Source organism: Prionailurus viverrinus, chromosome A2, assembly GCF_022837055.1.
Source record: "Prionailurus viverrinus isolate Anna chromosome A2, UM_Priviv_1.0, whole genome shotgun sequence".
Lineage (NCBI taxonomy): Eukaryota > Metazoa > Chordata > Mammalia > Carnivora > Felidae > Prionailurus > Prionailurus viverrinus.
Genome location: NC_062562.1, coordinates 164,775,075 through 164,787,108, shown reverse-complemented (window position 1 = coordinate 164,787,108; position 12,034 = coordinate 164,775,075). Strand labels below are relative to the sequence as shown.

General features: G+C 42.4%; 1 protein-coding gene across 27 annotated transcripts in view; it reads left to right on the top strand.

The window, feature by feature from the left end:
* Nucleotides 1-12,034, top strand: part of KMT2C (lysine methyltransferase 2C) — a 288,674-nt gene that overhangs the window by 40,033 nt on the left and 236,607 nt on the right. Inside the window, exon 1 of one of the 27 annotated variants that reach the window (XM_047848678.1) lies at nt 3,958-4,354. The exons of the other annotated variants lie outside the window; for them this stretch is intronic. Coding sequence (XP_047704634.1) covers nt 4,233-4,354 — 122 coding nt within the window. The 5' untranslated portion in view covers nt 3,958-4,232. Of the gene's footprint in view, nt 1-3,957; nt 4,355-12,034 lie in introns of those variants that run through there. 27 annotated transcript variants of the gene reach the window in all.

Here is a 12,034-nt window from a genome sequence, read left to right as displayed (position 1 = left end):
TCAAAGCTCTTTGTTTTTCCCTTTATGTTACAGCTCTTGTGAAGAGCTTTATTTTTTTTATTAAAAAAAATTTTTTTTTTAATGTTTATTTTTGAGAGAGAGACAGAGTGGGGGAGGAGCAGAGAGAGAGGAAGACACAGAGTCAGAAGCAGGCTCCAGGCTCTGAGCTGTCAGCACCTAGCCCAAGCCCGATGTGGGGCCCAAACTCACAAACCGTGAGATCATGACCTGAGCTGAAGTCGGATGCTCAACCAACTGAGCCACCCAGGCGCCCCATCTTGTGAAGAGCTTTAAAACCTAGTTACAGAGGTAGGAAAAACGTACATGCCACAGAATGTGAAGGAGATTCTTAGTTCCTGAGAATAGTGACTATGTTACTTGAGTTATGGCTCGTCTTGTACACCTGGCAAAGCACATATAGCAGGTGTTTAATAAATATTTGTTAAGCATTCAGGGGCTCTTAGTATCAAGCAGCATGGGATTTTAAGACCTTAGAAACTTGGATTTGAGTCTCAGCTCTTCTGCTTCCTAATTGTATGACTCTGGCCAGTGACTTAATCTCTCTGCACCCAAGTTTCCTTAGTTAAAAGAGGGGGGGATTTTCATCTCTGGGTTGTTCTGAGAATTAAGTGGCAATGTATATAGGGTGCCTAACTCACAGGGTCTGATAATTGGCCCCTCAGTTGCTACAATGACTTTTTACCCCAATAAGAGAATTCTGTACATCAGCCTGTTCTATGCTTTGTAACTGTTAGTTCTCTCAGCTCCAGGGATGTGTGTCATTCACAACAGTGCTCCCCTCCAGTGTCTACCTCTTCCCGTTCCTTTGTGGAGCTGGTAAAAATTAAAAATCTTATTTTAACAACATTGTATATTGTTTTGTTTCAAATGAAAAATAGTAAGATAAAATGTGGCATTTCTGGTCAGAGTATGGTCAGCTCTCATGTCTAGGATATTCAGTTACGTCATTTAATTTGATAGCAATTTGTTAGGTTTTTAAATACAGACCAACACGAAGAAGGTGGACCTATCTATAATCCCACTATTTTTACATAATTCTTTCTGGCATAAAAAAATACCATGTACATGTCTAGGAAACTTATTTAAAAACATGTAAAGGCAATTTAAATATTATACACTAGAAGCCGCTTCTGTTAGTTCAGGCTCTCATAAACAAAATATCACAGCCTGGGGGGCCTACACAACAGAACCTTTCTACTTCCTCACCATCCTGGAGGCTGTGCAAGTCCAAGGTGAAGGTACCAGCAGGTCTCGTTTCTTCTGAGACCTCTCTCCATGGCTTGCAGACGGCTGCCATCTCACTGTGTCCTCACATGCTCCTCCCTCTTGTGTGTGCCTGTGTCCCAGTCTTCAAAGGCACCAGCTGTTTGGATTAGGGTCCAACCTAACCTTCCCATTTTAACTTAACTACCTCTTTAAAGGCCCTCTTTCCAAATACAGTCATGTTCTGAGGTACTGGGGGTTTAAGACTCCAATGTAAGAATTTGGAGGTGGAGGGCAATTCAGCCTATAACACTGCTCTACCCTGAAACCACTAATACCTGTTTTATTTATACATTTCCAGAAAAATTTCCTGTCTTTATATCTGTGGGCATGTGAATTTATATGATTATGGGTTATTAAATTAGTTTCTTTGAAGTCAATGTGAACAGTACACGGCAGCAAAGAATTACCGTAGGGTTGCATTAGGTTGGAGAAATGAGCTTGTTATGGAAGCAGACATGATCTGTTACGAGTGCGTGGGTAGCATGTGTGTGTTTGTGTGTACATACCAATGTATTAAAGCCTCTTCAGTATAAATTTTGTATTTGTCTTGGGTCCCTGATGCACTAAAACCTTTTCTGTGTTGTCCGACAGTCCCTGAATTTATTTATTTGGTACTTATTATGATTGTTTTGTGAGGTTGTATGTATGTTGGCATTGGAAGCACAGGTGGTTCCTGACTTTGATGGTTTGACTTAAGATGGTTCCATTTACAATAGTTCCACGTAGGATTGCTTGACTTTCTGGTGGCACGAAAGCAATATGCGTGCCGTAGAAGCCATACTTTGAATTTTGAATTTGGGTCTTGCCCTAGGCTGGTAGTTGTGGTGTGACACTCTCCGTAGAGTCTGGTGACGCTTTCAGCAGCAGTACCCAGGCCACAGCAGCCGGCCCGCCCCGTGACCAGGAGGGTCAGGAACCGTCAGTAACTGTACCTGTACCTGTACCATCTTTCCTTACGGTTTTCACTTTCAGTGCAGTGTTTAATAAACGATACGAGCTATTCGGCATTTTATTGTACGATGGGCTTTGTGTTGGATGATGTTGCCCAGTTGTAAGCTAACACAAGTGCTTTGAGTATGTTTAAGGTAGGCCAGGCTAAGCTACGATATTTGACAGGTTAGTTGCATTAAACACATTTTTTGACTTACAGTGTTTTCAACTCATGGTGTGTAACCTGCTAGTTAGAGAAGATTTGAATGCAGAATAAGAGAAGATCCTTGCCAAAAATTCTAAAGTTGGGTGAAGGGGCAGGAGTAGAGATCCATTTGGAGATGTGTCTGAGTGCTGAGCCGGAGAAGGAGCCCACTGCCCTCCGAGGCTTACGTGAAGCTTTCCTGGGAGAAAGGAAGGTAACACTTCAACTGAAGCTTGCAGGGACTGTCCTAACCTATTTTAGGCAGAGGGAAAAAAGCACATGTAAAGGCACAGAATTTTGAGGGAGGAGATAAAAGGCTAAATATGATGGGGCTGTCTGAGTGGCTCAGTCAGTTAAGCATCCGACTTTGGCTCAGGTCATGATCTCCGGTCCGTGAGTTCGAGCCCCATGTTGGGCTCTCTGCTGACAGCTTGGAGCCTGGAGCCTGCTTCGGATTCTGTGTCTGCCTCTCTCTCTGCCCCTCCCCTGCTTGTGCTCTCTTGTTCTCTCTCTCTCTTTCAAAAATAAAGTAAACATTAAAAAATTAATTAAAAGGTTAAATACGATGAAAGTGTAACATGTAGAGGAGTGACAGCAAATGAAGCTACACTGGTTGGCGTAAGTTGCATCGTGGAGGGTCTTTTATGCTCTAGTAAGAGGTTTGTCTTTCTGTAAGACTCAGAGTATGTGACCATTGAGAGATGAAAAAAGGATAATGCTGTCCTATTTGCAAGAAAAAAATATCCGTCTGGCGTTAGTATGAGGGATAAATGGAGGGAGCTTAGAAGTTGTTGAGTGTCGGCAGGTGTGAGAGGAGCGAGTACGTGAGATAGTTTTGTGGATGAAGAAGAGGTAACTGGTTGAAAAGAGGTTTCAGAGGTAGGATAAATAGGTTGTTTAGGAGGAGGAGAAATCTGAAATGATTTAAATTTCTAGGTGGATGGAACAAACTGGGTACACACGGTGAGGACAGATTCAGTTTGGGGTCTGTTGAATTTAGCAAGCCTGTATTCCATTCAGGTGAAGATGGTCTCAGGGGGTTTGGATGTGTGGGTGGTGGGTGTGGACTGGAGAGCTGGGAGACTGTGTAAAGGTGGACACGGTCGGAAGAAGAACCTGTCTAGAGGAGAGGGGGGTTTGGAACTGTATTCCAGGGAGCAGCAGTAGTTTCACAGAGGGTCGGAAGGAAACATTGTAGAGGCCGAGGGGACAGCCAGAGAAGCCAAGAAATAGAGATTTCTGGTGTGAACGTGTGTAATGCCCAGGGTCCGTTGTTCTAGAGATGAGTGTGGGGGAAGGTAAAGACAGATTATCGAGTGTCTGGTAGATTTGACGGCCAGTCTAGTATCAGTGAAACAGTGGGTTTGTTAACCAGCTTGCAGGAAGTCCGCTGGTGAATTAAAGAGGAGGTATAGGCATAAATGACTGATCAGACTTTCTAATGCTTTTTTTTGGGTAAGTTTATTGAAAGAGAGAGAGAGAGAGAGAGAGAAAGAGCACAAGTGGGGGAGGGGCGGGGAGAGAGAATCCCAAGCAGGCTCTACACAGTCAAGACCTGGGCCGAAATCAAGAGTCAGACACTTAACGGACTGAGCCATCCAGGCGCCCCAACTAACCGGACTTTCTAGAGAACTTTGGCTCTGAACCTAAACTGCATGGTGTCTAGAGAGGAAGGAAGCAAGTTCAGGAATTAAGGACATTTGGAGGTAGGGCTGGGGCTTATTTCTAGATTTACAGGAGGACAGTGGCAGGAATGGTGGTGGGGAGAGGTTAAGGATCAACATAACCCTGTCTCCTTTTCTCCGCCATCATGGTTTGTGAGCTTCACTGCTTCCTGCCGTATCTTCTCATGGACTTTCAGCGTCAAGTAATTCCTGGCCAAGAAACAATGGCAGAACTGTCCTGTTTCCCAGTGGATTTGGATGGAAAATGGTAATAAAGTCAGGTACAGCTCCCATGAAAAGGCATTGGAGTAGAACCAGGCTGGGCCTATAAGGGATGGCACGTGAGGTGGTACACGTTTGTGCTGCATGGAGGTCACATGCTTGTACCCCGGTCACTCTGTGAACATGACTGCTACCTGGACAATAGACGTGCTTTATTGGAGGAATGATTTTTCTACTGTCCTTCTGCACTGGTGGGTTGGCTCAGTAATAACTATGTGAGACCTTTTGTTTGGGGAACAAAAAAAGGATAAACATATAATTTGTACTTTTGCTGAATCATCATTTTTCATAGTGTGGTTTTACTTTTGGACGTGTTTTGATTTAGAATTTGTTTTAAGTTTATTTTATTTATTTTTTTTTAATTTTTTTTTTCAACGTTTATTTATTTTTTTGGGACAGAGAGAGACAGAGCATGAACGGGGGAGGGGCAGAGAGAGAGGGAGACACAGAATCGGAAACAGGCTCCAGGCTCCGAGCCATCAGCCCAGAGCCCGACGCGGGGCTCGAACTCACGGACCGCGAGATCGTGACCTGGCTGAAGTCGGACGCTTAACCGACTGCGCCACCCAGGCGCCCCCTTTTTTTTTTTATTTTTGAGAGAGAGAGAGAGAGAGAGAGAGAGAGAGAGTGTGTGTGTGTGTGTGTGTGTGTGTGTGTGTGTGTGTGTGTATGAGTTGGGGGGTGGCAGAGAGAGAGACAGAGAGAGAGACAGAGAATTAATCCCAACAGGCTCTGCTGTGTTAGTGCAGAGCCTGTCCCAGGGCTTGATCTCACAACCATGAGATCATGACCTGAGCTGAAGTCAAGAGTTGGATGCTTAACCAATTGAACCTCCTAGGTGCTCCTTGATTTAGAATTTTCAAACTATCAAAGTTTCTTATACTGAAATAAGTGGGTTAAAAAGACATTTTAAAGCCAAATATAATTTATTTTGAAAGCTTACTATTTTGGATTATCTTTATAATGGTCTGCCTGCCACCCCCATTCAATTAACCCGAATAATAATAATAAATTGTCTCCTGTCTCAGAATTATACAGTTGCGTAAAATTCTAGATTAAGGAACATGTATCTTAGCATATTTAATTACAATAATAATAACCCCTGGACCCTTCACAAATACTATTTTGATGAATGTGATAGAATTTTACATTAATCTAGAACAGTGTTTAGGACACAGTGAGTTCCTTGACAAATGAGGTTTAATTCTGAATTGCTCTTTTCTGTGAAGGGTCTGAAACATTTGAAGAAAGCCTGAACCCTAAAATAGTCTCCAAAACATTATCAAGTTTGGGCCCCCAAAGAGAACTGCTTTATAATTCTAATATATTGTTTTTCCTGATACAATCCCAGATATTCTCCAGGTTACAACAGAATTTCATAAAAATGAATGTGCTTGGTTAAATGTTGTCAAAACCCCCTGATTAGAATACACTTATTATTTGTTTGTGTGTATTTAAGAGTTTTAAAATAAACCTACTTGGGGCACCTGGCTGTCTCAGATGGTAGAGCATGTGACTCTTGATCTCAGGGTCATGAGTCCAAGCCCCATGTTGGGCATAGAGCTTACTTAAAAAAACTTAATAAAATCGTAAAATAGATTTACTTATAGATCCATATATAAGACATTTATATCCATATTTCCATATAAGTGACATTGATCAAATGATATATTCATTATGAAGAGCTATAATTTTTTTCTAACTAGTTAAATGTTTAAAAATAGATTTATTTATAGATGTGTAAACACTTGTATCCATATAGATGGGTGAAATTGATCAAATGATATGTTCATTATAAAGAGTTATATTTTTTCCCCCCAACCTACATGTTTCACTATCCATCATGTAATTTGGGATTTTGGGAATTTGATAATTTTACCATACTATAAACCATAGATAATATATATTTTTAAGTATTTCTTATTCTGAAAGTATTATATTCATCATAAATTCAGTCTATCAAAAGTTATAAATCACAAGCTCAGTTCTGCTCTCCAGAAGTAATCACTGGAAACTTTCTTGCATTACTTTCCAGATATTTTTCAATTGTAGACAAGAGATGTACATGTATAGAAGAAAATAGTTTTAGGTAGAATTATGCTGTAAACACAGTTTTATAACTTTGTTTGTACATCTTTTGTAGGTGCACATTGATTAATGATGGAGATCCAGTTCAGTGATGATTGAAATAAAAGGATTTTTCCATTTATTAAATCCTATTTAAAAATTACTAGGGTCACCTGGGTGGCTCAATCAGTTAAGCATCCGACTTTGGCTCAGGTCATGATACCACGGTTTGTGAGTTTGAGCCCCGCATCGGGCTCTGTGCTGACAGCTCAGGGCCCTGGAGCCTGTTTCCGATTCTGTGTCTCCCTCTCTCTGACCTTCCCCTGTTCATGCTCTGTCTCTCTCTGTCTCAAAAATAAACGTTAAAAAAAAAAATTACTAATGTTATAAGATCATGTTATATAATTTCCAATAAATAGGGATGGCTCAGGTAAAATCAAGTGGGAAAAGTTGGATTAAAATACTAAAACTTATAGGAGCACCTAGGTGGCTCAATCGATTAAGCACCTGACTCTTGATTTTGGCTCAGGTCATGATCTCACGGTTCATGGGTTCGAGCCCTGTGTTGGGCTCTGCACTGACAGCGTGGAGCCTGTTTGGGATTCTCTCTCTCCCCCTCTCTCTGCCTCTGCCTGCATGTGCTCTCTTTCTCTCTCTCTCTCAAAAGAAATCAACATTAAGAAATATTAAAACTTCTACTATGGGCTGCTTGCAAGGAAAATGAAGTGTGGTCTCTTTAATGTACATCTCTCTCTCTCTCTCTTTTTTAATGTCTTATTCCAATGTATTTCTTGTAAAAACCTCAGTTAAACTTTTGGGGGAATATTTATATCTTTGTGCTTGTAGTAACACTTCTCTAGTTACTCTTCTGAGAGATTAAAGTGAGTGTTTCAGGAACACGTAACACAATTCTATGTTAAATGTAACTGTTGTAAATTAGAAATCCTGGTTCCACTTACTGGTCTTTTGACACTTAAGAGCCTGAGCTCTGTATTAAGCCAGTGCTGGTTCAAATCCTGGATGCACCACTTAATAATTGTGTGACCGTGACCCTTTCCGAGGTTCAGTTCTCCTGTCTGTAAAATGAGGAGTAACGATTGTTGTGGTGGGTCCATGAAAAGTATGTTAACTGAAGTTGCGTCAGCGGCTATAACAGATAAACCCTGAAATCTCAGGGGCTTAAGGCATTAACAGTTTATTCTTCTGGGACAGGAAGCTTAATCTCTTGACTTCCAGGATTGTCCTGGGCATTGATGTCCACCTGGCAGATGGGGGAGAGAGATGGGTGTGGGGGATTTGGGGACAGGGCCTGTGATGGGTGAAGAGGTATCCAATCACTTAGTCCACATTTCATTGTCTGGAAGTCAGACACACAGAAGGGAAGTTGGTAAATGTAGCCTAGCCACACGTCCAGCAGGAAAGGGAAATGTGTTTTGTGAATAGCCAGCGAATCTACCGTAAGTTCTCAGCGTAAGAGATGGTTCTAAGGTTGTTGTTAAGCAAGACACTTCACCTCTTAGGGGTCTGTGTTTCCATCTCTGTAGTGGGGAGGGTGGTGATCAGGCAGGGAACAGTTAACATTTATGGAGAGCTTCTGTGAAATATTGTTTTAGGAGAACTGTATTAATTCATAAAATTCTACAAAAGTCCTCAGAAGTAAAGACTACTCTTGTCCTTTTTTTTTTTTTTTTTTAACATCTGAGGAATTGAAGGCACAGGGTGAGTTGTGGAACCAGGATTTGAACTCAGGCAGTGTTCACTGCAGGGTCTGTGCTTTTAATGCTCTGCTGAAAGTCCTGTGCACACGTGTTTCAGTTAACCTCTGCACTCTGCTGTGTCCCGAATCTTTCTTCCCTTGGTGTCTTTTCTTTAACAGAGGTCTTTGTGATAAAATAATTTCTTTCCAATTGCTGCCACCCCCACCTGTGATCATTTTCCCTTCTCTGCACTTGCCCTGGTATTCAGTAGACTTTGAGTCACTCCTTTTCCCTTTCCACCTGTTTTTTTTTTTAAACTTTATTTCAGAAAATTTGCCCATATACAAATGTGTATAATGAACCCCTAAGTACTTGTCACCTCTTTTAAACAAATCATCACACATGGCTAATCTTATTTTATTTATACTGTTAACCACTTCTTATGTTGTTTTGAAACAAATTTCAGGCATGATATAATTTCATTTACGAATGTCTGAGAATGTATTTCTAAAAAGTAAAGATTTCTGAAAAGTAAAAAAGAACCTAATACCACCATCATTCCTAAAATAATTAATGGTTGAATCCATAATATCATCAAATACTCAGTATTCCTATTAAATAGGTGTCTGTCTCTTTTTTAATAGTTGGTTTGAATCAGGATCTCCATAGGCTCACACATTGTGATTTAGTCTCTCTCAATCTATAGGCTACTAGCCTCCGTTTCTTTCAGTTTATTTGTTGAAGGAACAAGTTATTTGCCCCATAGAGTTTCCCACCATCTGGATTTTGTTGATCACACCCCTGAGGTTTAACATGTTTCTCTGTTCTCTGTATTTCCAAATGAGTGGGTGGACCATGATCAGATTCTGGTTCAATTTCATTTTTCATGATTGCCTCTTAGGTGGTTGTACATTCCTCACCGGGAGGCACATAATGTCTGGTTGTCACCAGTGCCCAGATCTGTTGGTTCATCAGGGATCGTAAAATGATGATGTTCTAATTGTGTTATTCCTTCATTTTATTTGCTGGAATACTTTTTTTTAATTAATTAATTTATTTATTAATAAAAAAATTTTTTTTTCAACGTTTTTTATTATTTTTGGGACAGAGAGAGACAGAGCATGAACGGGGGAGGGGCAGAGAGAGAGGGAGACACAGCATCGGAAACAGGCTCCAGGCTCTGAGCCATCAGCCCAGAGCCCGACGCGGGGCTCGAACTCATGGACCGCGAGATCGTGACCTGGCTGAAGTCGGACGCTTAACTGACTGCGCCACCCAGGCGTCCCTGGAATACTTTTATAAAGAGAAGAATCCTCCTCACTGTTTGGCTGCCTGGCACAACAGTTTATAAAGGCAGGACAAAGGTTTGACCCACCCTTCCCTTCCCTTCCCCTCCCCTCTCCTCCCCTCCCCTTTTTTGAGGGGGGGTGGGAGAGAGAGAGAGAGAGAGAGAGAGAGAGAGAGAGAATATGAGAATGAGTATCTCAAGTAGGCTCCATGCCAAGTGCAGAACCTGACACGGGGCTCAGTCTAATGACTGTGAGATCATGACCTGAGCCAAAATCAAGAGGTGGATGCTTAACTGATGGAGCCATCCAGGTGCCCCTCTTTCACTTTCTTCACCAGTCTGCAGTCTAATTAGTTGGTCCTGAATATTTCCCAACTGTGATTAGTAAGTTTTTCTTCTTGTTAAAAAAACAATTTTTTTTAATGTTTATTTATTTTGAGACAGAGACAGAGCATGAACAGGCGGGGGGGGTGGGGTGGTGGTGGTCAGAGAGAGAGGGAGACACAGAATCTGAAGCAGGCTCCAGGCTCTAAGCTGTTAGCACAGAGCCTGACGCGGGGCTCGAACTCACGGACCGTGAGATCATGACCTGAGCCGAAGTTGGATGCTCAACCGACCAAGCCACCCAGGCGCCCCAGTTTTTCTTATTCTTAATATTAGTCACTGTGCGGGAAGGTATCTGGAAACTAACAGATAAAAGCAAGATCCCTCCATGGAGTCACTGGCTACTGGTGGGACAATTCAGTGTGACAGTGCAATATGATTTCTAAGAAATACATATTTGGGGCATATGAGTGGCTCAGTTGGTTGGGCATCTGGCTCTTGATTTAGGCTCAGGTTGTGATCTCACAGTTGTGGGATCGAGCCTCGTGTAGGGCTCGGTGCTGAGTGAGGAGCCTGCTTAGAATTCTTTCTCTCCCTCTCTTCCTCTACCCCTACCCCACTCATGGTCCCCGCCCCCCTCAAAATAAATAAGCATAAAAAAATATATATGTGTGTGTGTATATATATATACATATATAAATGTGTGTGTATATACATATATACACACACATATATGTATACACGTATACATATGTGTATGTGTGTATATGTGTATATATATATATATATATATATATATATAGTCATTCATATGACCAAAATATATTGTTTGGATTTATTTTGTATCTTTATTCACAGTTCCTGAAAATATTTCAAAGATATGAAGATGAATTGGTTGTCTTATTATTAATGACAGTGAATTTTGGATCCCACTCAAGGGTGGGGGCTGGGTGCCAGAAGGACCGTGTGAATAGAGACTTGGAACTTTCTGTCCCCCCGACCTTCACTAGGGGGGCTGGAGTTGAATCAGCCAATGGTCAATGACTTGGTCAATCATGATTATGTAGCCTCCATGAAAACCTAAGAGGTTAGCTTTTTTGGCCCGCCCTCCCTCCCTCCCTCCCTGTTCCATGTTTGGGGAAAATAATACTTTTACGTGCCACTGAACCAGGCCCCACAAGGGTGGACGCTTCTTTCTCCAGGACCTTGCCCTATCGTATTGTTTATCATATACTTTAATAAAGTAGTAAACGTAAGTAAGTTTCCCTCCAAGTTCTGCGAGCTGCTCCAGCAAATTAATCAAACCTGAGGAGGAGATCACTGGAACTTCCAACCTGTAGTCAGTTGGCCAGAAGCATAGATAACAGCCTGGCTGGGGGCTTGTTAACTGTCTGGAATGAGGGGTGGAGGAACACTCTGCCGGCATCTGAGAAATGCTTGTGTTACGTGGGTGTGTGTGCGTGTGTGGGATTGGGTCAGGGGAGCCTTCAAAGAGACAGAAATAGGGCTCTGCACATAGTGGGGGGCACACAGAGGGACTTAGCTTTTGAAGGTCAGGAAGGGGCTGTGGAGTTGATGGATCCTGAGCTGGGTTTTGCAGGTTGAATAGCAGTTTGCTTCTATTGGAGGAGGTAGAGACTGCTTTCCAGGCAGGGGAGACAGTGCATGCAAAGGCTGACGAGTGAGTTTGTAACTGAGGAAGTTTGGTAGGGCTAGACGCTGAGTGTGCTCGTGGAAGAGTGTCCAGAGATGAGACTGCAGAGGTAGTATGGGTTTTTGTTGTTTAAAAAAAAAAATTTTTTTTAAATGTTTATTTTCCAGAGAGAGAGAGAGAGAGAGAATGTGAGCAGGGGAGGGGACAGAGAGAGAGGGAGACATAGAATCCGAAGCAGGCTCCAGGCTCCCAGCTGTCAGCGCAGAGCCCGATGCGAGGCTTGAACCCATGAACCATGAGATCATGACCTGAGCGGAAGTCAGATGCTTAACCGACTGAGCCACCCAGGCGCCCCAGAGGCAGTATGGGTTTTAAGTCAGTTTCAGGAATAGTTCTGATTTAACTCCCAAAGTCCACAGAGAGACAGTGAAAGGTTTTATCCGGGTGAATGACGCAGGAAACACGTTGTGTGAAGATCGCGGTGGCAGCCTGAGGGGAGTGACTTATGGTGCCCTTCTTGTGAACCGCTTATACAGATTTACTTTTCTTTCTCGATGTTACTGCCTGCTCCCTCACACTGGTCTCCAACCACCTGGAGTCCCGGCTCCTGTTCTTTACTGAGCGGGCCCCCGGCAA